This window comes from Myotis myotis, unplaced genomic scaffold (assembly GCF_014108235.1).
Source record: "Myotis myotis isolate mMyoMyo1 unplaced genomic scaffold, mMyoMyo1.p scaffold_m19_p_22, whole genome shotgun sequence".
Taxonomy (NCBI): Eukaryota; Metazoa; Chordata; class Mammalia; order Chiroptera; family Vespertilionidae; genus Myotis; species Myotis myotis.
The window spans coordinates 993,790-1,018,338 of NW_023416327.1; the positions used below are offsets into that span (position 1 = coordinate 993,790).

The following is a 24,549-nucleotide window of genomic DNA, read 5'->3' on the forward strand; positions in this document are numbered from 1 at the left end:
CCACGGGAACCTCTAACTTCTGAGCCGGAACTCGACAGAACGGGACAGCGAACCGCCAGAGCTGCTGCGGGGCAGGGGCAGGGGCCGGAGCCGCGCGTCTCGTCCCCGAGGCCAGGCAGGACCACCACCACCTGAGCCAGTCTCCACACGAGGGGAACACAGACAGGAAGGGTGTGTAACGCAGCCACACAAGCATGTCGCTCTTTGAAATTGAAAGAAAAATTTATTGAAGATCTGAAGAACAAGTCCTAAGACTGGCTGTTCCGGAAAACCGCGGCTACACAATGCGTGGCGTCTATCGTGGGCAAACGTGCATCAGACACAAACACAAAACCGGGAACAAGCCACCTCTTCAGCATCTGAGCAAAGACCGAGGCCCAGGGCACCGCGGGCGCGCCTTGCAGAGGAGACGCTCTCACTGTCAGCACCATAAAAACAAAGAGTACAAACGGACGGACTGGGGTTATGTACACGGGGCGAACCTTTGGCACTGGGGACAGCGTTTGCCATCGAGCAGAAACACGTGTTATAAAAGTGCGTAGTGTCAAAGGAGGAGGACCACCAGCATTAAAAGCAGCTTCGCCAACTAGGCACAGAAGACTACAGTCCGTCTCTCCGTGGTCTGTCGATACACTGGTAGCGACTTTCAAATGAAAAAGGAAAAAGAAAAGGAAAAAGGAGCTGGGACCCCTTTTATTTTCTCTGTTTAAAATCCAACAGAAAACAAACACCGGTTCAGTTATACACGGACATGGTCAAGGTCAGCATTTGTACAGGACGAGGGACGGGGGGACCCCGGGAGGCCTCACACGGCCTTGCGGTGGTACTCGGGCGGCGCCACCTCATAGTCGCTGGCGCTGAACAGCGTCGCCGAGTTCTTCGCCAGGTACCTGCGGACAAAAGTCACTCGTCACAAGGAAGGTCCTGGCCCAGATCACTTCTCCCTTATCACAGAACAAGCCGCACAAACACTTGTGAACATGTACCAGGACCATCACACCGCACAGGAACACCACAGAATTACAGCGCAAATAGTTAGATCCCAGGAAGAAAGAATAAAGTCCTGAATGACTCCCCTATTCCCAAGCGAGAAGTTACCTTCAGAAAACCCACTTGAGTTTGCACTGTTTCTTGTAAGAAACCCTTGGTGTTACCTCCCAAGAATAACTGGCGTTTTCTTAGCTCTTTGAGACGATTTAAAGCTATTTCCATTCCCAGGCTCACGTGGCAGCCTTCAATTCTTTTATTATAAAACAGACGGTGTTAAGAAAATTCAAACACAGAAACGTGTGAAGTAGCAATAGAAAACGTCACCCTTTCTTCCCAGGACCACACCAAGAAATAATCCACCGTCAGGTTGAACCAGACTTCCCCAGGTGTCTGTAAAGATTGAAAATGTTGCTCTACTCGGTGTGGCTCAGTGGACAGAGCGTCGGCCTGCGGACTGGAAGGTCCCGGTTTGATCCAGTCAAGGGCACAGGTCCGGCTGCAAGCTTGATCCCCAGTGGGGAGTGTGCGGAGGCAGCTGGTCCAGGATTCTCTCCCATCGTTGTTTCTATTTCTCTCTCCCTCTCCCCTCCTCTCTGAAATCAATACAAATCCGGAAGAAAAAAAAAAAAAAAAAAAAAAAGCCCTGACTGGTGTGACTCAGTGGATAGAGCCTCAGCCTGCGGACAGAAGGGTCCCGGGTTCGATTCCGGTCAAGGGCATGGACCTTGGTTGCGGGCACATCCCCAGTGGGAGGTGTGCGGGAGGCAGCTGATTCATGATTCTCTCTCATCACTGATGTTTCTCTCTCTCCCCTCCTCTCTGAAATCAATACAAATATAGTAAAAAAAAAAAAAAAAAAAGATTGAAGATGCTTCCCTACCAACGAGGGGTCACAGCGCCCTCTCCATCACAACCTGCTTGGAAATCTTTGTGCATCCAAGTATTTCTATCGGTGTTCCCAAAAGCCCAGCTTCCCAGTCCAAGAGGAAGCATGTGGAAAAACTGAACATGCCCTGCCAGGAGCCCCCAAACCCTGTAGAAAGAGACGTCTGCCCCCCAGGTCTTCAATCTCTACTCTTAGCGAACCTGACAAGAGCTATGCTGACTGTCGTCGTGCTGGACATTCGCTGTGCGCCCACGTCTGTGAATCCCCAGCGTGCCCTCATCACTGCTGTTCGTCGTTCCCTACTGCACACTCTTCTTTGTTCGCTCAGGGTACCAGGTCCTCTACGCTACGGAGCATCCCATCGCCCGTCACCTTCACGAGCAGAGTCCTATCACGTGGAATTCTCAGTATTTGTCGTCCAATTCATCAATCATTGCCTGTATTGTTTTTTGGAAAGGCCGTGCTCACTACAGAAATCATAAACATACTGCGCTACATGTTCCCCTTCGCTACCCTCACGGTTGAAGTTTCTGAGTCACCCAGTTTTCAGGCCTGACAGTGCGGATCTGAGCTCCGTCCCCTCCCAGCCCAGCGGCTGTTGCCGTCACCGCCACCGCCGCACGAATCTGTTCCATCACCATCTCTACTTCGGCGCCACCACCATCATCTTTACTTCCGCTTTATGGTTTAACACCGAGAGCCCGCCCACCATGGAGTCAGGTTCAGGGGCCTGCGCTCACCCTGGTTCTCACCTCGAGCGCCGCCCAGACTTACTTGAGGAAATCGTGCAGGTAATTCAGTAACAAAGCCAGGCTCTTCTCGTCCAGCGGCGTGTAGGCCAGCATGGCTCCGATGCGCACTGTTCAGACAAAGCAACTCCGTCAGTTACCTCCACGGGAGCGCTACGTGCTTATCCTAATTACGGCAGCAAATGCAACCATCGCCAACTCCTTTAAAATACGTAATTTTAGCCGAAACCGGTTTGGTTCAGTGGATAGAGCGTCAGTCTGCGGACTGAGAGGTCCCGGGTTCGATTCCGATCAAGGGCATGTACCTGGGTTGCGGGCACATCCCCGGTGGGGGATGTGCAAGAGGCAGCTGATCGGTGTTTCTCTCTCATCGATGTTTCTAACTCTCTCTCTCTCCCTTCCTCTCTGTGAAAAATCAATAAAATATATTTAAAAAAATAAAAAAATTAAAATAAAATAAAATACGTAATTTTAGAAACTTGACTTTTAAACTGATGGTAATTTTAGACAAAAGTTCAAATGGGAACGCAATGTTTTAGAACGTTATTTTGTGTTACTCCTTGATATCAATGAGGAAAGAAAAGAATATTCAAGGCCCAGATGGCGTGGCCCAGTGGTCGAGTGCTAACCCAGGACCCAGGTCACGGTTCCATTCCGTCAGGCCACATGCCCGGGTTGCGGGCTCAATCCCCAGGAGGGTTGTGCCGGAGGCAGCTGATCAATGATGTTTCTGATGGATGTTTCTCTCTATCCCTCTCCCTTCCCCTCTCTCTAAAATAAATAAATAAAGAAAGAAAGAACTTTTTTTTTTTTAAATTAAGGCTCAAGGGGAAGAAGTGGCATTTCGTTCCTAAAAGGCACATTACCGAACAGCCTCAGCAGATGCGGCGCCCCGTACACCTGGGACATGGGCGCGTCGGGGTGGTCCGCGAGGATCTCGGCGTACTGCGGCCGCTCGAACTTGTAGAGCAGCTGCGTGCCCAGCATGACATTGAAGTACTCCTTGATGCCGGCCACCACTTCGTTCACAGCGTACTCCCTGACAAACGGGCAAAGACAAGCTACATCCAAAACAGCCACTCGCTGTGAGTGCCGGGGAAGAAGGTAAGGGTTACATAATGAGATGAGGGCTAGGGTAAAATAGATGTACTCACAAATAAAAAGAGACGAAATCTTACTAAACAGATTTCTTTCTTTAAAAAGGATCTAGCAAGAGCACAGAAAAACAATTCCACAAATAAACCTCTCGGGCTAAAAGTGATTTTTGCCTAGAATTTTACTGTCTGCTCTGTAAGGAAAAGCCTGCAGCCAAACGCGTGTGCCCCTTTTGTTAGTGTTTGACGGTGTTTTGTAAAGTGGGCACGCATTTCATGTAACCGATTCGGAAATAAGACTGTCTGAAAGAAGACAGAGAACGCTCCTTGGACCCGGCTCAAACCGGAGCCCCTTCCTACTTGTTGTCCGTGTTCCCGCGGGATCTCTTGTAGTTCGCGTAGTCCTCCAGGACGGAATCCACGTTCTTCTTGGCAGGAAGATAGAAGAGCTGTGAGAACAGAAAGACACTCACATACCACACTGCCTTTTACAGGGAAGTCACAGTGGCCGAGCTTTAACGATAAAGAAAACCCTCAACAGTATCACAAAACAGGAAAAAGCATGTTCGTCCTGAAAACATGGCCGCTGTGGCCCAGGAAACTGGATTTTCCTGAACGTCGATTAACAGTCAAACGTGGCCGGCGGCTGCCATCGGACACACGTAACCACCGCACGGGGGACCCGCCCACGGAGGGGCTCACACGCTGCCCGTCACCGGCCGTCCGCGGACCGTGCGCCGTTCTTGCTCAGCCTCCGTCACCCTCGCTGAGGCAGGGCCTTTCCACTCCGGGTGGAACTAAAGCACAAACACCGGGAACCTGTGCCACCACCGATGGTCCACGGCAGAGCCAAGCTTCGGTCCTGGCGGTGTAGCCAGACCCACGTCAAGAACTGAATGCAGCCCACGCTATTCATGGCCCCGGCTCTGGTGGCACAGCACTCAGGCGTCCGTCCGTCGCCCCCCCGGACCCTCCCCCGCCGCCCCTGCCGTCTGTCACAGGACACGGCTCACGGTCCAAGCCTCATTCTAGAGCAGCTGTGGGTCCTACAGGCACCTCCTCACACGGCCCCCACTTCCTGTCCACTAGTCCCCAGACCCAGCAAGGGGACTGGTCTGGTTCTGGCCACGCACACCTGCAGGCGGTGCTGTGCGCTTCCTATGGCGTCTCATTAGGGGGCTCATGTGAGGACAGGAAACAGGCTTCTTTGTCTTTACCAGTTTTCAGAACAATTCCCACGCTAGCAGCTTCCAAAGTGAATCCTCCCCACCTTTCTGTATCATTCTAAACGCACTTTTATGTACTTGTTCTATTCACACACACTCTCTGAATGACAGCAATCACCAGTGACACCTTCCACGTTCTGGTCCATACACTTCTCCTTTACCAGCGGTTTTGTTTTCCAAACTAGAAACACCACACGCCCATTAATAACCAGAGGCGCTTTCACGTTACCTGCTTCTGGCGGGTAATTAAGTCCCAGTCATCAACCAGCCATGGTTTCAGCTCTTCAGGAATCTTTACTTTGACTTCAACTCTGTTCATGAATGTTTCCTCCTGAAAGGAAAAGGAAACGGTACTTCGAAACGTCCTCTCTGGCGTTTCTCCTCCACCTGGAGAGGCACTGGGTGTAAATCTTCCAGGACCCACAGAGGCCCCCTCACTGTCTTTTCAAAGTCAGAATGAAAAGACCATAAGCAGCTGCTGGGAGCCAGGAATCTTCTCCTGATAGAAAAGCAGTTGACTCGGTGCTAGTTCACGTGAAGGCAACAGTTCCTTAGCTAGTTCCCTCCTCTTCTGTACGATCACCCTTCCAGGGCTCATTTGTTGAGCTTTTAGTGTTTCTGTATTTGTTGATATTCAATGACCATCCCAAACACAACAAACGAGAAGTTACAACATAAAGTTAAGTGTCCTGACGGCCAGTGACATCTTCAATGTCTCCTCAGGTGCCTGACTTCCAGAGCACACCCTGTCTGAGCACATCACTGCCATGTAACCTCAGCGTCAGACACGCAAACTGTGTCAGTTACAAGTAACATCCCCGCTGCCCGTCCGATGTGACTCCACAGGGGAACTGACCCTTGAACCAGGTCGTGGTTTGGTCCCCGGTCAGGGCACGTGCCCAGCTGTGGGCTCGAGCCCCACTGGGGGGCGAGCAGGAGGCAGCCAAGTGATGATACTCTCATCGTTCATGTTTCTGTTTCTCTCTCTTTCTCCCCCGCCCCCCTTCTTCTCTGCAAAATATTAAAAAATACAGGCACCAAGGAAGCATAACAAAATGCGGAGACAAAGAAACAGGACAAAATTGTCAATGGAAGATATAGAGTTCAGAACCACACTTTTAAGGTCTCTCAAGAACTATTTAGAAGCCGCCGATAAACTTAATGAGATCTACAAGAAAACTAATAAGACCCTCGATCTTATATTGGGGAACCAACTAGAAATTAAGCATACACGGACTGAAATAACGAATATTATACAGACTCCCGACAGCAGACCAGAGGAGCGCAAGAATCAAGTCAATGATTTGAAATGCGAGGAAGCAAAAAACACCCAACTGGAAAAGCAAAATGAAAAAAGAATCCAAAAATGCGAGGATAGTGTAAGGAGCCTCTGGGACAGCTTCAAGCGTACCAACATCAGAATTATAGGGGTGCCAGAAGATGAGAGAGAGCAAGATATTGAAAACCTATTTGAAGAAATAATGACAGAAAACTTCCCCCACCTGGTGAAAGAAATGGACTTACAGGTCCAAGAAGCGCGGAGAACCCCAAACAAAAGGAATCCAAAGAGGACCACACCAAGACACATCATAATTAAAATGCCAAGAGCAAAAGATAAAGAGAGAATCTTAAAAACAGCAAGAGAAAGAAACTCAGTTACCTACAAGGGAATACCCATACGACTGTCAGCTGATTTCTCAACAGAAACTTTGCAGGCCAGGAGGGAATGGCAAGAAATATTCATAGTGATGAACACCAAGAACCTACAACCAAGATTACTTTATCCAGCAAAGCTATCATTCAGAACTGAAGGTCAGATAAAGAGCTTCACAGATAAGGAAAAGCTAAAGGAGTTCATCACCACCAAACCAGGATTATATGAAATGCTGAAAGGTATCCTTTAAGAAGAGGAAGAGGAAGAAAAAGGTAAAGATACAAATTATGAACAACAAATATGCATCTATCAACAAGTGAATCTAAGAATCAAGTGAATAAATAATCTGATGAACAGAATGAACTGTTGATTATAATAGAATCAGGGACATAGAAAGGGAATGGACTGACTATTCCTGGGGGGGGAAGGGGTGTGGGAGATGCGGGAAGAGACTGGACAAAAATCGTGCACCTATGGATGAGGACAGTGGGTGGGGAGTGAGGGCGGAGGGTGGGGCGGGAACTGGGAGGAGGGGAGTTATGGGGGGAAAAAAAAGAGGAACAAATGTAATCTGAACAATAAAGATTTAATTAAAAAAAAAATACTAACCTTGCTTTCAGGGTTATAATTTAAAATTTGGGAAGTTATCCCATATAATAAAAGACTAATATGCAAATCACCCAAACAGTGGAACGACCAGTCACTATAACACGCACTGACCACCAGGGGGCAGATGATCAACACAGGAGCTGCCGCTGGTAGTCAGTGCGCTCGCACGGGGGAGCGCTGCTCAGCCAGAAGCTGGGCTCAGGGTAGGTAGACATCCCCCAGGGGTCCCGGACTGCAAAAGGGCGCAGGCCAGGCTGAGGGACACTCCCCCCACCACCACCACCAGTGCATGAATGTCGTGCACTGGGCCTCTAGTAAATACAATAAATTGGAAATAAGACTTTTTATCACTTAACAACTCAAAGCTAGCCTTAGCTGGTTTGGCTCAGTGGACAGAGTGTTGGCCTGTGGACTGAAGGGTCCCAGATTCAATTCCGGTCAAGGGCATACACCGATCCCCAGTGTGGGGGCGTGTAGGTGGCAGCCGATCAATGATTCTCTCTCATCACTGATGTTTCTCACTCTCTCTCCCTCTTCTTTCCTCTCTGAAATCAATAAAAATATATTTTAAAAAATTCAAAGCTATTACACACACACACACACACACACACACACACACACTTACTAGTTTTCTTGGTTTATGGAGTCATCTTGTCACACACTAAGCCATTTAGTGTGACCTAATCAATCTATACTGCAGGTTCTCAATGTCATTAATGAGTTCTCTGACTCTGAGCAAAACGACGTAAAATAAAACCAGCTGCACCACAGGCAAATGGATATAAACAAGAGTTAAGTACTAGCCGGTTTGGCTCAGCAGATAGAGCGTCGGTCTGCAGACTGAAGGGTCCCGGGTTTGGGTTCAATTCCGGTCAAGGGCACATGCCAGGTTTCGGGCTTGGTCTCCAGTAGGGGGCGTGCAGGAGGCAGCCAATCAATGATTCTCTCTCATCATGGATGTTTCTCTTTCTCCACCTCTCCCTTCCTCTCTGACATCAAATATATATAAAAAGAGCTCAGTTCCTACAGCATCTCCGCAGTGCTGCCCAAGGTGACGTTATTGGACACCTGATGCACCGTCGACACCACAGAAACGTCAATCTTGTGCAGAAACACAAACTCCTCAACGTCGGATAAGCTGGGGGAGGGGATCTAACAAAGACACACCCAGAATTACAAGTAAAAACACACACACAAACCCGGTCTCCCAACAAGAGGAGGGTTTTCCTTCCAGCAGTGAACCCGTTAGCAGCTCCGAGACTGGGTCCTGGCCACCTGACTGCGCTGGCACAGGAGCGGAGACCAGCCACGCTGACCTGCTGCTGCTGAGAGGGAGGGAAACTCACGTTTTCCACAGTCGGGTCCACTCGCGCTCTCTTCTTGCGAGGAGGCTGAGGGGTCTCGCTGGTGCTGCCGCCGTCTCCATTCCCAGGTGCTAGAAACGCGGGGGTGAGAGATGGGTAAGTGATTAAATGACACATTCATAAGAAAGTCTCTCAGAACACACCTTCCTTTTCATTTTCCCATGACACAGTGTTACCTGAATCTGTTAAAGAATCCCATTCCCGCCCTGACCGGTGTGGCTCAGTGGACAGAGCGTCGGCCTGCGGACTGAAGGGTCCCAGGTTCCATTCCGGTCAAGGGCATGTACCTTGGCTGGGGGCACATCCCCAGTGGGGGGTGTGCAGGAGGCAGCTGATCGATGTTTCTCTCCCATCGATGTTTCTAACTCTCTCTCTCCCTCTCCCTTCCTCTCTGTAAAAAAAATCAATAAAATATATATTTAAAAAAAAAAATCACATCCCGACCACAAATGTGACCTCTGTGAACATCTACAATGTTGCCTCGGCAGGGTCTCTTCAGGGTCAGTCACTGAGAAGGAAGATGACGGAAGTAAGTGCTCTCAGGCTGCTCCATGGTAAACGAGCGTCAGGCCACTGGTGCTAGTGTGTCCCTACGGCGCCGGTACTCACACCTGAGGCATCAGAGGCCTGAGCTACTCTAGGAAAAGCTCTCGCCGGTCGCTGTGGCTGAGCACCGACCTTTGAACCGGGACTGATGTTTCTCTCTCTCCCGCCCCCTCCTTTTCTGAAATCAATAAAAAACTAAAATAATAAATAAGGAAATAAAAATAAATGTTAAAAAAAACTTCCTACCTTAAATTTAAATCAATTTAAAATTCAGTATTGTAAAAGTAAAATAATGTTAACAAAATATGCTTACTTTTCTGTTTGTTCTTTTTTGTTTTCCTGAAAAGAAAAGGGAGAAAGATAAATAATTGTTGCCAGTAAGACTGCCTCTGTGCCAACCCCTTTTTATCAGGAATACATTCCTAGGGAAATACGGCCTCGAATGATAAAATCAGGCAGGAATAGTTCCTGCTCAGACACAGGACTCTTATTGGTGGCTGGTTAAATCCACCTCTCCCTCCATATCGGTTTCTCAGTCTCCACCCCCCCGCCCCTTCTGCTCTAAAAGTCCATGGAAAAGAATATTCTCAGGTGAGAATTTTAAAAAGTTACCATATTCCAGCTTCTATGACCCACAAGCCCTAGTGCCGGGTAACGGCGCCGACAGGACGCTCACGGACAGAGCCGTGCGCACAGGGACAGAGGGAGCCTTGCTTACACTTCCACGCTCTTCTGCTGCAGGCCCGCCGTCTTCTTTCCTGGGGCCGCCCCTCTCATCTTCCCCTCCGCATACTGCTCCCTGCAAAAACAAGTGCAATACAGTCGTCATAACGGGAGTCCTTAGGTGGAAAAGTAAACTGTGACAGCTTGATTCCATCTTGAAGTTTATATTCAAACTAGAGGGCCGGTGCACAAAGATTCGTGCAAGAATAGGCCTTCCTTCCCCTGGCTGCTGGCACCGGTTTCCCTCCGGCACCCGGGACCCGGGCCTTCTCTCTGGCCGCCACCTCCCACCTTCACCTCCATCTTTGTTGCATTAATTTGCATATTCCCTCTTTATTGGCTGTTGGTGCTGCCATCTTTGTCAGAGTGATGGTCAATTTGCATATTCCCGCTTTATTAGATGGGATGGCAGTCCCTGGTCTATACAGACATGTTCTGATAGTTTCTCACAAGTTGGACAGATGATATATTTACAGAAAGGAAATCACTCAAGAAGACTAAAAGGCCTAAGAACTTGCTCTCTGTATCTACCAGAATTAAAGTAAAAATGTAGTAGAAGGTGATTATAATAGATTGTAACACATAATTGAAAATTCCATTTGTTTTGGAATTCACTAATCCCAATGCTTTATTTGATCACTTTTATTTCAATTTTGACACACATTTCAGCTTTGAAATGAAGAGAAAACAATGACCCTACAGACCTCCCAGTCTCCTGGGTTCCTTTTCCCAGTGTGCTCCTACCGCTGCAGGAGAGCGGGGCGCCCCTCTCCTTAAGTGCACCTTCCTGAGCCCACAAGCGCAGGTGACCGTGAGCTTGCCAACCACAGGAATTCCCAGTCACATCCTGCTTCCCACCTGCCTCTAAGGACGGACTCGGGAACTCACAGCCGTGCTCCGTTTTCCCAGGAGAGGCTTCTCAGCTGCGTGCGGTCACAGCCGTCACACAGCACCTGACAAGCGCCAGGAGCCGTCTCAGAGCCAGGCCGCCAGCGTGGATTCTACTGTTCACTCCGTTTCCAGAAATTAACCCAAAGGCCCCTCTCCTCAGACTCGTGCTGCGACCAGACTTACTGATTAGCCTTCTGGAGCTCCCGCTGCTTCTGCAGGTTGGTGTCCACGTACTTGAGCACTCTGCTCTCTGGGACCCACTCATCCCAACTGCAAACGAGAGAAGGGAAACGTCATTCAAAAGCATTTTCACCTTCACTCAGGCTCTGTCCTCCAATTACTTTTTAGAAATGTACAAGACAAGACTAGGACTAAAGCGAAAATTTCTCTTCTGTAAAGAAGTAAACTTCCTATTCTCAAAAGCAGCGTTCCACCTCTGACCTGCCAGAGTTTGCCCTGGCTGGTGTGGCTCAGTGGATAGAGCATTGATTGCCCTGCAGACCGAAGGGTCCCGGGTTCGATTCCACTCAAGGGCACATTCCCTGGGTTGCAGGCTCGATCCCCAGTGGGGGGCGTGCAGGAGGCAGCCATCAATGATTCTTTCTCATCATTGATGTTTCTACCTCTCTCTCTCCCTCTCCCTTCCTCCATGAAATCAATAAAAATATATTTTAAAAAAATAATAAACTGCCAGAGTTCAAAACCAAATTATTCAAATCATTTTTTCAAAACAGCATATGAGTCTGGCATGTAACGGAGTCTGGCCTGTGAGAGTGTGGAGCGCGCCCGGGCCTCACAGCACGTCTGACGCGGAGGCAGACACAGAGGAATCCCGGTCACCAGGTGGCATGTCCCTAAACAATTGTCTTTACAGAATGGAGATCCCTTCACAAAGTGTACTTTCAAAAAAGGGGCCCAGGAGACCACCAGCGGGCTTTTTAAAGAACTAAAACTAAGCGGCCCCTCGGCTGTAACAGCGAAGTCACAGAACTCTGTGCCTCAGTTCTGTCGCCTTTAAATGGCGACAACAGTGCCCACGCCACCGCAGGCCCAGCGCCTGGGAGTTTCACACAAAATAAACACTCGCGCTTCAGGAACATACAGGACTCAGGACCACGTCCACCGGCTGGGCTCACACTGGAAATCAAAGCATCACAGATAATGGTCATCAGACGACACCTCTTGCACCTTCACTCGCAAAGGAATACTGACTTCCAAGGCACAGCTGAGAAGATGTCTTTCTAAACATCCAAAGGTAGAACCGCCCCCTCTGCTGAAACAGCTGACTGCTAAGGCGTTCTGGCCGTTAGAAAAAAGCTCCTTCAAAATAGGATTCCTGCCCTGGCCGGTGGGCTCAGTGGTTAGAGCGTTATTCCACGCACCAAAGGGCCGCGGGTCAATCCCTGGTCTGGGTGTGTGCGTGAGGCAACGAACAGATGTCTTCCCCCCCGCCCCCCCCCCTTCTTCTCTCTCTTGAATCAATGAAAAACATATCCTCAGGTGTTTAAGATGGTTAAAAAAACAACAACAAAAAAACCCATGATTTCTGACCCGACCGGGAATAGCACAGGGAGGTCACAGTGAGGCTCACGCACTGAGCCACCCCGGCCGGGCCTGCCAGGTTCTGTCCGCGGGGAAATGAGGCCGGCTCCTCCCTAGGGGGCGCCATCGCGTGCCGAGGGCCTCTTTCCTCCTCCGAGGGAGCGCCTTCGCGGCACGGGGACGTGCCCGCCGGGCTTCCCGTCAGTGCCTTCCCCCCCTGACCTCTGAGGACGATGGCCGGAAGGAGAATAAATCAAACAACCCTCCACATGATTCCTAGAAGAAACGGTAAAACATGCATTTACCTAGAGGTCAGGAGGGGGTGGCGGACTGAGGGAGCTCCTTCAGGAACAGGAAAAGGGGCTACAATATCCTCCCGTGTCCTCCAAGTGTGGTCAGAGCGCCTGGGCCTCCCGGCTCCTCTGATGCAGAAGCACAGCAGAGTCTCAGTCACCAGCGCACAACGAGCGACGCCCACGATTCAGGTACGACTGTAACTCACTCCGCCGTCTGGGCCAACGCGCTCCAACGGGCTTTGGCAATTCACAAAGACCTTACCTCCTGAGCCTTTAAAGACCGCGTACAGATTTACGGAAGTTTAAGCAAATTCCAATTCGGGGATTGAGCCTGAGTTGTAAGATAGCCTACAAACCACTTTGGAAATGAGGATTTTACTTACGTATCTACGTATCGCTATTCTAATTCTCTCCCAAAGGGACTGGCTGACTTACTTACCGCAAAGTTCATTCAGAACCTTGCAAACCCCTTCCCCCCGACAAAGAAACACGTTGAAGGAGCACCTTGGGCCTGGCCAGGGAGCTCTGCTGCCTTAGAGCCTCCCCGATACCCCACGGTCCGGGTTCGATCCCGGGTCAGGGCACATACAAGAGTCAACCAGTGAATGCACCAATAAGGGGAACCACAAATCAATGTTTCTCTTTTTCTCTCTCCCCTCCCTAAAAGTTAACCATTTTTTTAATTTAAAAAAAAAAAAAGGGACTTTGATCTAAAGAACACAATCATCTCTGAGCTTCTTTGTCTGCCAGGAGCTGGACCCCCTCGCTGAGCCCCAGGGAAACGAGAGGACGTGTTTTGCTCTGAGGAGCATCCATCGCTCGTTACTAAGGCTGTAGCTAAAGGGCAAGTAAATACTCAGGAACTGTGTGTGCAGGTAAGTCAAGAGGCTGAAGGAGGTTCCTACAGGCAGCCCGGGGGAACCCACAGCCACGGGGAGGCTGGCCCTGCGCACGCAGCACCAGCGACCCGACGCCGGGCCCGGAACAGCCCCCTAAGATGGGCTTCCTCCAGGCTTCCCCAAACACTAAGGATGGTCACTTTCAAACTTACATCTATTTACCTACAAACCAAATCAAACACAGAACACACCTTGATATGTTAACATTCCTCAGAATATCTACAAAGGTATTAATAAAGATCTCTAATATTTATTGCCATTTTTCTTCTCTTTCAAAGGAACCAATTCATATTTGATATAAAATTAGCTGAAAACTAGACTATAACATTACAAAGGAAAAAGTGTTCTTAATATATTTTGAAGCAGTGAAATGAGAAACTCTAAGAATTTGGTATTTTCACAATTTCTTAAACTATAAACACCACTTAAAACCCATCTTTAAGCTGTACACATCTACACATAATTTTATGCAAAATATCTCTTACACACGAAAGAGTTAGGCTCAAAGCTATGTCCACCGCTCATGGTCCTGGGTTACTATTACCTGACTATCACTGTTAGAACTATTCCCATTATCACTAACTGGGGGGGTTCCTAAGTTGTCAGAATGTGCTTCTAGATTCCCGCCGTTCTACAATTACACTCACAGAAGGAGATAAGGGTCTGTTGTTTGTTTTGCTGTGTTTTCTCTTTTTAGCTAAAAGCATTTGTGGAGCCCTGGCCGGTGTGGTTCTCTGGATAGAGCATCGGCCTGCGGACTGAAGGGTCCTGGGTTCGATTCTGGTCAAGGGCACGTGCCTGGATTGTGGGCTTGATCCCCAGGAGGGGGCGTGCAAGAGGCAGCCAATCAATGATTCTCTTTCATCATTGATGTTTCTCTCTCTCTCCCCCTCTCCCTTCCTCTCTAAAATCAGTAAAGATCTATTTAAAGATAAATAAATAAATAAATGAAAGCATTTGTGGAAAACGTTTCTAACTGATCTAACTCCTGGGCTGGTCACTGGGGAGGGAACTGTGGGAACAAGACCACAGAGCGAGCCTCCCCCCAGCCAGAGCCCCGGCCAGTCAGGGCAGTGCCACGGGGAGACCCGGGTACCACACGCGGCTCAGGCACACGAAGCAGGAGTAGCTGCTACAGAGCCACTCCGGGAGACCTGCACTTCCTGGCAGCGCCACCTTGGAGGATAGAACGCCCTGTCTAACTGAAGTAACTGACGACCTCTCACAGCAAAAGCCACCAGCACCACCAGGAGTAAATCCTGAGACGTGGCGTCTGTGGCCCCAGGTGAAGGGCTGGCCGAGAGACACTCGCTGGATATTCTAGAACGGGTTCAATCTATGCACCGTCCGCTCCCAGGAACACACCAACACACCACAGCTTAACAAGATGCTCTCGCCCTGGCCCGTGTGGCTCAGTGGATACAGATTCAGCCCCTGGACTGAAGGGTCGAGGGTTCGATTCCAGTCAAGGGCACATGCCCAGGCTGCTGGCTCGATCCCCAGGAGGGGGCGTGCAGGAGGCAACGGATCAACAATTCTCTCTCATCATTGAGGTTTCTATCTCTCTCCCTTCCTCTCTGAAATCAATAAAAATATCTTTAAAAAAAAAAACTAACTTTTCAAGGTGGAAAGTGAAGTCCTGTAATTAAATTCCTGTGTCTGTATTAGACCATGTGGTAAAAATACATGAAATCACATTCTGTCAACCTAAGTTGGTCATTACTTCGAGATCAGACAACCTTTATCCTTTTCCCTTTTCTAGGTAGAAAAATCCAACTCACTTTGACTATAACTGCTGGACATAACATACATGGTGACTGAGTTTGTGCTAAAGGCAAAATATATATATATATATATATCAAACTATCCTAAAATATTCCAAAATGTGAGGGGGGAATTATGGGGGAGGGGAGGGTTGTAGGGTGGAGGGATTGAGCAAAAAAAAAAAAAAAGAGAGAAACTCATGGACAAGTGTGGTGACTGGGGGGGTCAGAGGTGGAAGAGGGCAGAGTGGGTAGACGGTAATGGGGACAAAGTAAATAAATATAAAATAACGTGGACAAACCCCAAAAAGGGTGGCTGGTTGACCAATGATTATCAGACATGACACTAGAACCAAGAATTACTCCAAAAAATTTAAAATAAAATGGCTGCACCCTAATTTCTATTGTATTTCCCTCACACTCAAATGGCTCACCCTTGCTGCAATATGTCACGTTAAAACTACACACTCAAGAAGCATGTTTGTACCAGTCTATGATACACGTTACTTTGAAAATTATAAACAGAAGATTGCTTTTAAAGATCTAATACTCACTTTTTATTCCAACCACTGTAATGTATGAAGTATTTCACTTGTTTGTCCTTTATGGCAACCTTTACGCACTGAAATAAAAGAGGAAAAATGTCACTTAGAGATACTAAAGAAGAGATGGTTTTAAAGTAGCCAATCTTTCAAAGATTCTTTCTACACTTAAACTCTTAGGTGGCCAAAATGAAGCCCCCCAAAATGTGACTCTCTAAAACAGCGGTTCTCAACCTGGGGGTCGCGACCCCTTTGGAGTCGAAGGACCCTTTCACAGGGGTCGCCTCTAAGACCATCAGAAAACACATATATCATTACAGATTGTTTCTGTGATGAATCACTATGCTTTCATTATGTTCAATGTGTAACAATGAAAATCCATCCTGCATATCAGGTATTTACATGACGATTCATCACAGTAGCAACATGACAGCGATGAAGTAGCAACGAAAATAATGTTATGGCTGAGGGTCCCCACAGCATGAGGAGCCGCATTAAAGGGCCGCGGCGTTAGGACGGTTGAGAACCGCTGCTCTAAAGAACATTGTTTAAAGTTTATAAGTATTAAGAATTCTGGCCGAAACCGGTTTGGCTCAGTGGATAGAGCGTCGGCCTGCGGACTGAAGGGTCCCAGGTTCGATTCCGGTCAAGGGCATGTACCTGGGTTGCGGGCATATCCCCAGTAGGAGATGTGCAGGAGGCAGCTGATCGATGTTTCTCTCTCATCGATGTTTCTAACTCTCTATCTCTCTCTCCCTTCCACTCTGTAAAAAATCAATAAAATATATATTTAAAAAAAAAAAAAAAGAATTCTGAAATTGCCGAAAGGTGACAAGTTGCGGGAGTCAGTCTAACAAAGCCAAGGACCATGAGCATAAGGGGCCCCCAACCCTGAATGCAAGGGGCCGGACAAGCTCCCCAACAGCAACTAGTGCCGGTTACTGTTTACTTCCTCAAAGTCTAAATAGCCAGAAACTGTAATTCCAAAAACAAGTTCAGCTAAAGAAAAACATTGACGACGTGTGAAAGTTGGACGAGCTTATGAAAAGGCGGTAAAATGTTTGGGTGCAGAATACAGCAACTAGCAAAGTGATGAAGTAAAAATGTTTGCTGTTCTTAAAAGCAGCCAACAAATCAGAATGGACACAGGAGGCTGTCAACTATGACAAGTGAGAAATATCTGCGTGTAGACTTATTGTTTACATTTTTTAATTGATTTCAGAGAGGAAGGGAGAGGAGAGAAACATCCATGATGAGAGAGAACCATGGATGGGCTGCCTCCTGCACACCCTTCACCAGGGATGGAGCCCGCGACGCAGGCACGTGCCCCGACCGGGAATCAAACCATGACCTCCTGGTTCATAGACTGACATCAACCACTGAGCCCCTCCAGGGGGCCTGGTTTTTAACTTAAAACTCTTGACAAAGAGGAACACAAACATGTGAACCGCTCCCTGCCATGACCGGTGTGGCTCAGTTGGCGGGAGCACAGGCCTGGGTTGTGGGCTCCATCCCCAGTAGGGGGCATGCAGGAGGCAGCAGCTGATCGATGTTTCTCTCTACCCTTCTCCTTTCCTCTCTCAGAAACACTCAATGAAAGCATTAAACATATACAGCTTGCTGTTTTGTATATCGTGGTGCATTTTCTTAAAAAACAAAACAAAACAACTGTTAAAAATAGTCACATCCTAATACTTGTCCTAAAGAAGTTAACAGGAAGAAAACACTAGAAATACTTTTGATTTTGGAATGCATTATTCCATTCACCTTTGGCTAAATGTAAAATCAGTTTTTATAATCTCAGCACACACAGGTGGAGGAAAGGGAGCCCCCTCAGGGTTCAAACAACAAATAAAAGTTAAATGGACTCATTTTTAACCCTTTTCGGTCCAACCTCGAGGCCGACTCGACAGACCAGGCGCTAGGAGCAGGTCCAACGTTGAGCTATAAGAACATTAAAAGTTCAACATTCAATCCCGTCAATTAATTTGGACCAGACTGTTTGAATTCCAAGAATAACATTGGACCGCAAAGGGTTAATGTTAGCTTTTACCTTTAACATACTTTAACTAGCTCAGTGCATACGTAGCATTCTGCAATTGCATATAAAATTGACCTTGGGGGGAAAAATAATAAAATAAAAATAAAATTGACCTTGAACCCTAGGCGGTTTGGCTCAGTGGATAGACCACGTGCCTGCGAACTGAAGGGTCCCGGGATCACTCTGGTCAAGGGCACCGGCCTCGGTTGCAGGCTGGATCCCTGGCCCTGGGAGGCAACCAATCGATGTGTCTCTCTCACACCGATGTTTCCTCTCTCCCCCTCCTTTCCACTCTCCCTAAAAAATCAATGGAAAATATCCTCAGATGAGGATTTAAAAATAAAATTGATCTTGGTAGTGTTTTCTCACAAGCCAGTCATTGATTACAAATGCTATCGCTCCCATCAATAACCATCTTCTCTCTCAAATGCGCCTTCCAACTCCTGGATGCACGAGCAGGACAGCAATGATTGATCTGATCCGCTAACACTAAGCAAGCGGGAAACACCCCGTCAGAGAAGGTGGGAACTCCTCACCCCGACGGGAAAGGGAACTCACACGGTCAGACCTAACCAGTAGTTTCTGGTGACTTCTGAAAGGAAAACGGGCTTCCTACCTTTGCTTCATAAAGAAGAGGCCCGTGAAAGCACAGCACGCGCTCACCTGGGGGAGGAAGAGAGCAGTGGGTTAGCGGTCATTTCTCCTGTCTCACCCGAGAGGCCGCACACCTGTGCTTGGGATTTCCTCACAAAACCAGGGAAGTGGGAGCGGCTATGCATGGATCACCACTTCCGATCAAACGTCAATATTTCCCATTTTAACTATCTTCATACAGTAAGAGTCCTACAACAGAACACCTTAGTATCTGCTGCAAACAACAAAAACCACGTAACAGAATGTCCATCTACTTAAATCAGCAACCCGCCTAGCACCTGGCTAAAGGGTACAGGTAAGGTCTAGAGCTACTAAATAAAACCTCTGCCTACCGTTGGAAGGGTTGGTTTTGCCTTTCAGTGTCTAAGATGTATCCCAACCAAATGCTCTATCTATGGCTCCGCTTCCAAACTTTTTATTAATTAAAATCAGTAAAATAATCTACGCATGAAAATTGCCATGTGCATCGGAAATGGCTGGGGTTTGTTTTTAAAGAGGTTCATGTCCACGACGTGTGTTCATCCATGTTCTGGGCACTGGGCTGCTGCAATGAACCCAGAATACAGGCCTGGAAGCCAGCCTGCAGCCGGGCCGACCCATCAGGCAGGCGTTCCCGGCAGCACATCACGTTATTGTAGCAGAAACATTTCTCCACGTGGTCAGCAGGCCCACAGGTGACAAGAGTAGTCCCACACTCAGCTCCTTTAAGTCTAAAATTAAATTGAAAGAGCCTGCCGGCTCCATTCCGAAGAGACTATAGAAGTTTCGCCATTGAAACATGTTACTGCTGCTTTTAAGTTTTCAAAACTTACACCTTAAAAACCTTCCACCTGAAACATCACCCAGCAAACCTGAATATCCATTTCCCACGTGTGGACCCAGCGCCTGCCCTGCAGCTGCCTGTATGAGCACGTCAGACTGACGGGAGCACTGATATGTGAGCAGACAGTTCACACAACGCCCTGATTTCACGTTAACTATCTTCATAAACACGAGAGTGGCTGAGGAGCTGCTGGAAAGGTCACAGGGAAAGGTCCCGTGGAGGGAAACAGCTGGTCAAACGCAGAGAAACATGCTGAGGGACATTCCTGTTTAACGTAAACGTGTGCCATCACCAGAGCACAGGACACACCTCTCTGTTACAGAGAAGCCTAAGCCACCATCCGGCCATTGGGCCGTTACCCAGGATGTGCACGGACCACCACCAGGGGGCAGACACTCAACGCACAGACATGGAAACACGGAACCACGGAACAGACTGAGGAATGTGTAGACTAGAGCGGGAGTTCTCAGTCGCGACCCCTTTGGAGTCGAACGACCCTTTCACAGGGGTCGCCTCAGACCATCGGAAAGCACATCTATCATTACATATTGTTTTTGTGGTTAATCACTGTGCTTTCATGATGTTCAATGTGTAACCGTGAAAATCCATCCTGCAGATCAGGTATTTACATGACGATTCATCACAGCAGCCACATGACAGCGATGAAGCAGCCACGAAGATAATGTTATGGTTGGGGGTCCCCACAGCACCAGGAGCCACATTAAAGGGCCGCGGCGTTCGGAAGGCTGAGCACCGCTGGACCAGAGGAATGGTGCGTGCGTGCGTGCACGGGCGGGCCCTCCGCCTGGCCTGCTGTAACTCTCGCCATGCGGCTCCTGTGAGTGGTCCCCTGAGGACACTGCCGGGGCTGCGGGGCCCTCAGAGGTGAAGCGGAGACTGGAGCAGGGAGCGTCACAGCTGGGGAAGCCGAATGGGCCTGAACATGACCCAGTGGGAGGTCAGGACAGCGAAGCGAGCCCCGAGTGCAGGACGGCCAGGCTGCTGGGGGGGGGGGGGGGGTTCAGATCCATCTGGGAGGATGTCAGGGTCAGCACACCCAAAGCGGAGCCATCCAGTCGGCAGCCGAGTGCCCGTCTGGGGCTGAGGAGAGACCTGGGCCAGGAGCCCGGGGTACGGGGAGGCACAGAGCTCAGCAGCACCGAAGACCTGGCCTGTGTCTCAATTTCCCTCCAGGGAAACTTTACTGAAGTTTAAAGGGACCTAAAATGGCCTCCCCCCGCCCCCCCCCCCTCCTTTGGCTCCTGCGGCCCAAGACAGCAGCACTGAAGCTCAAGCCCTCTGCCCTCTATTCTAGCTGCTCGGCCCTAAAAGTTTGTCAAAAACAAACAGAAGCCGGCCGAGGAGCACGACCCCGGCTAACAAACGCCTCATTTCCACGGAAGTGGAGGGAAAGCCTGCCGATCGGAGAAAGAGCAGCCCCTGTGTCAGGTGTTCCTTACAAGCCTTTCTCCACGCGAATCCCCTCTGATATCGAACTACAGTCATTCTGCCCGATGCCCCCGATGCCAGCCCCGCTCCCTCTAGGAACACACCCAGGCCCGCGTCAGCCTGGCCAGGCCCGGAGCCCTCCCCCTGGGAACGGCCCGCCTTCTTCACACGACGCTGGAACAGGACTGCAAGTGCGAGACACTCTCTGTGCTCAAACGCTGCTTTATAACATACGCTGTACCGTTACGAAATGAGAAAAATACTTCCAAGCTTAAAGGAATTATAAAAAGTACCATTTCTGATCATTCGTATTAGCAGCATTACTTCCGGCCAATTCTTCTGCAGTGTTTATTATAACTGCTAGAACACTCCTTTTTCCTTACAAGGTATTCTCGGAACTTGTCACATAAATAATTATCATTCCTCAGTGACCGTTCTGCAACTCGGCTTTGACAGCGAGTAGAAAACAGCCGGAAGGGATGGTAAGGACGGGACTCGGGAGCTTCCAAAACCTTCTCAAAGGCACCTGGTTCCCACTTCTCTCGAACTCCCTTTAGCTACGCCAGGGTTGCTCAGTGGTTAGAGCGCAGGCCTGCAGGGGGGAGGGTCTCGGGTTCGAGTCCAGTCACGGGCACTATCTGGGTTGCAGATTCCATCCCCGCCCCTGCTGGGTGCTCCTGGAAGGCAACTAGTGTTTCTCTCACACTGATGTGTCTGTCTCTCCTTCCTCCCTCCCTTCCCTCCGCCCCCCAAAAAACCAATGGGAAAAATATCCTCTCTTTGGGGGAGGATTTAAAAAACAGACCACCTCTCTAGCAGCACAGGGATCCCCGTGTTGTCACCCAGGCCCCTCACCCTCCATCCCTCTAGTTTAGAATTTAAGCGCTTTCCCCTGAAGGCCCAGCCCCTGTGGGAGGATCCGTGTCACCCGCCCTGACGGTCTGATGGCGCCCATCGGCCTTTCCCTAGAATGTTCCATAAACACGTAACACACGGTGTTACCAAGGAAACCACCCACACTGACAGTTAGCAAAACAGCACGTTATTTCTGACATTAACTCAGGTGATAGAGCAAAACATTCTCAAGTCACGGAGACACTACCTTCTTCATCTTTAATACAGAGACTATGGAAACGCGGCTCCCTAATACTGCCGGGTGGTTGTTTTCGGGGGGCGGGGGGCGGGGGCACATTCCTAACTGAAACACTAGAATGAATCTCAGTTAGATCCTATCTTCCGGCCCAAGTCTGGGAACCTTCTGAATTCTATCCACCGACCCGAGGTGACTGAGAATCCCTGCTCTCAACACCCGGGAAGGAAAGCAAACCCCAGGGGGCCAATCATAGAACAAACAAAAGGAGTCCATCCTGAGCCACAGTGGCCGCTAAGCCCGGGCCGGTGTGGCTCAGCGGTTGAGCATCCACCCAGGAGGCCAGGGCACAGGCCCGGGTTGCGGGCCGGTCGCCAGCAGGGGGCGCGCAGGAGGCAGCCGCTCCCTGATGTTTCTCCTCATTCATGTTTCCCTCTCTCCCTTTCCCTCCCCCCCCTCTAAAACAATAATAAATAAAAACATGCACTTTTAAATTTCCCTTAAAAACTTCTTAAATGTTACACTTTCACCAGGCACTTGGGTCTGGGATACATGACCCTGTGCGCAATCCTAAAGCACATTCAAGTCTGAAAATCCGACCACGAACGTTTTCCGCCGCCCTCCTGACACCGACGGAGAGCAAGCACACAAGCAGGTACAGGCGGGCAAGGAAGGGAATCTTGTTTTTTTTTATAGACATTTTTATCGATTGCAGAGAGGGAGAGAGGGAGATAAAAAGATCCACGTTGAGAGAGATCATGGATCGGCCGCCTCCTGCGCGCCCCCTAGTGGGGATCGAGCCCCGACCCTTCGGTCCCCAGGCCGACGCTCTACCCACTGACCCACACAGGCCAGGGCGATAAGAAGGGAATTTTAAAGCGTTTTACTATTTCAGCCCACGATGAGGCCTCCCCTCTAACACTCCTTAACTGTGAAATTAAAGCGCTGTCTTACGGGGGCGGCGGGGGGGGGGGGGGTTGCCCCCAGGTTCCACGCTCCGGCCCAAAGCCCTGTCCATCAAAAGCCAATGGATAGCCCTGGCCGGTGTGGTTCAACGGGTAGAGTGCCAACCTGCAGAGGGAAGGGTCCCGGGTTGCGGGTTCGATCCCCAGTGGGGGGCGTGCAGGAGGCGGCCGATCCACCATTCTCTCTCATCACGGATGTTTCTCTCTCTCCCTTCCTCTCTATTAAAAATAAAAATAAAAAATAAAAATAAAAAACTGCCCTAGTCCTGTTTGGCTCAGTGGATACTGAAGGGCCCGGGTTCGATTCCCGCCGGGGCCACAGACCGAGTTACGGGGCTCGATCCCCAGTGTGGGGCGCGCAGGAGGCGGCCGATCCATGATGCTCCCTCATCAAGGATGTGTATCTGTCTGTCTCGCCCCCCGCCCTTTCCTCTCGGAAACCAATCAAGAAATAAAACAGCCCTGACCGGTGTGGCTCAATGGATAGAACCTCGGCCTGCGGACTGAAGGGTCCCGGGTTCGATTCCGGTCAAGGGCATGGACCTTGGTTGCGGGCACATCCCCAGTGGGGGGCGTGCAGGAGGCAGCTGACCGATGTTTCTCTCTCATCCATGTTTCTAACTCTCTCTCTCTCCCTTCCTCTCTGTGAAAAATCAATAAAATATATTTTTAAAAAAATAAATTAAATTAAATAGCCAATGAACACACACACACTCTAAGGGCCCGGCCGGTGTGGCACAGTGGTTGGTCCTCCATCCGGGCACCCACGGGAGGGTCCCCGATTGGCTCCCGCTCGGGGCACAGGCCCGGCCCCCAGCAGGGGGCGGGCAGGAGGCGGCCCCGCCGCATGTCTGTCTGTCCGTCTCTCTCCCCACCCCCCTCCTCTAAAAAAGCCAACAAAAACAGATTTCTAAAAACAAAACAAAATACACTCACGGGGGCTCCCCCATCGCTGCTCATCCGACGCCGCCGCCAGACGCCCGGCCGCCCCGTTATTTCCAAAAAGGGCGGCGCGGAGGCAGCGGGACCGGCCCCGGGCGGGAAGCGGGGGAGCTGGGCCCCGCGGGCAGCACAAAGCGGCGCCCGCCCGCCCGCCCCGGGGGGGGGGGGAGGGGGAGGGGAGGGGGGGGGGGAGGGGGGAGGGGGCGCGGGAGGCGCCGGCCGCCATCTTGCGGCGGCCATTTCGCGGCGCCGCTCTCCCGCCCGCCCCGCCGGGCCCCGCATCCCCCTCCTCCCCCCGCACCCACGTCGCCGCCCCGAGCCCCCGGCCGTTGCCCGCCCGCCCGCCGCCCGCCTCCCGCCTCCCGCCTCCGCGCCGCCATGGCGTCCGGCCCTCCCGCCGCCTGCGCCCCCGGCCGCGCCGCCGCCGCGCACACAACAGCCGCCGGGACAGGCCCCGCCGCGCCCGCGCCCCCGGGGCCCTCGGCCTCCCCCGCCCCCAACACAGCGCCCTCCCGGGCCGCGCCCCGAACCCCGCGCCGCAATGCGCCTCCGCACAAAGCGCCGCCGCCCCGCCGCCGCCGTTACCCGCCCCGCCCCGCCGCGCCGGGGCCCGCACTCACCCTCCTGGAACTTAGGCTTCGGGTCCTGCTTCGGCGCCATTTATAGGGATTCGCCGCCGCCTCCTGCGCCCACCGCCCCGACCGCCGCCCCCCGCTCGCCACCCACCCGGCTGCGCGTCACACGCCGAGCGCGGCACCAGCTCTACATCCCGGGCGCGATTTGCCGGCGCCCGAACACCTCACGGAGCCGC

At 50.5% G+C, this 24,549-nt stretch overlaps 1 protein-coding gene across 2 annotated transcripts; it reads right to left on the bottom strand.

Annotated features, from left to right (window-relative positions):
• Positions 1-203: 203 nt before the first annotated feature.
• MORF4L1 (mortality factor 4 like 1) lies at positions 204-24,549 on the bottom strand. Of its 2 annotated transcripts, XM_036355375.1 has the most exons (13): positions 24,359-24,549; positions 18,432-18,478; positions 15,787-15,854; positions 12,580-12,696; positions 10,916-11,002; positions 9,837-9,917; positions 9,432-9,457; positions 8,555-8,643; positions 5,175-5,276; positions 4,080-4,168; positions 3,492-3,664; positions 2,651-2,735; positions 204-890 (listed from the first exon to the last, which is right to left on the bottom strand). In XM_036355375.1, exons 1-13 carry the CDS (start codon positions 24,396-24,398, stop codon positions 806-808), a joined length of 1,089 nt encoding a protein of 362 aa, XP_036211268.1. In that variant the 5' UTR covers positions 24,399-24,549; the 3' UTR covers positions 204-805. The 2 variants fall into 2 exon arrangements, with proteins under 2 accessions (XP_036211268.1, XP_036211270.1); XM_036355377.1 differs by lacking the exon at positions 12,580-12,696 and having other exon boundaries at positions 24,359-24,539.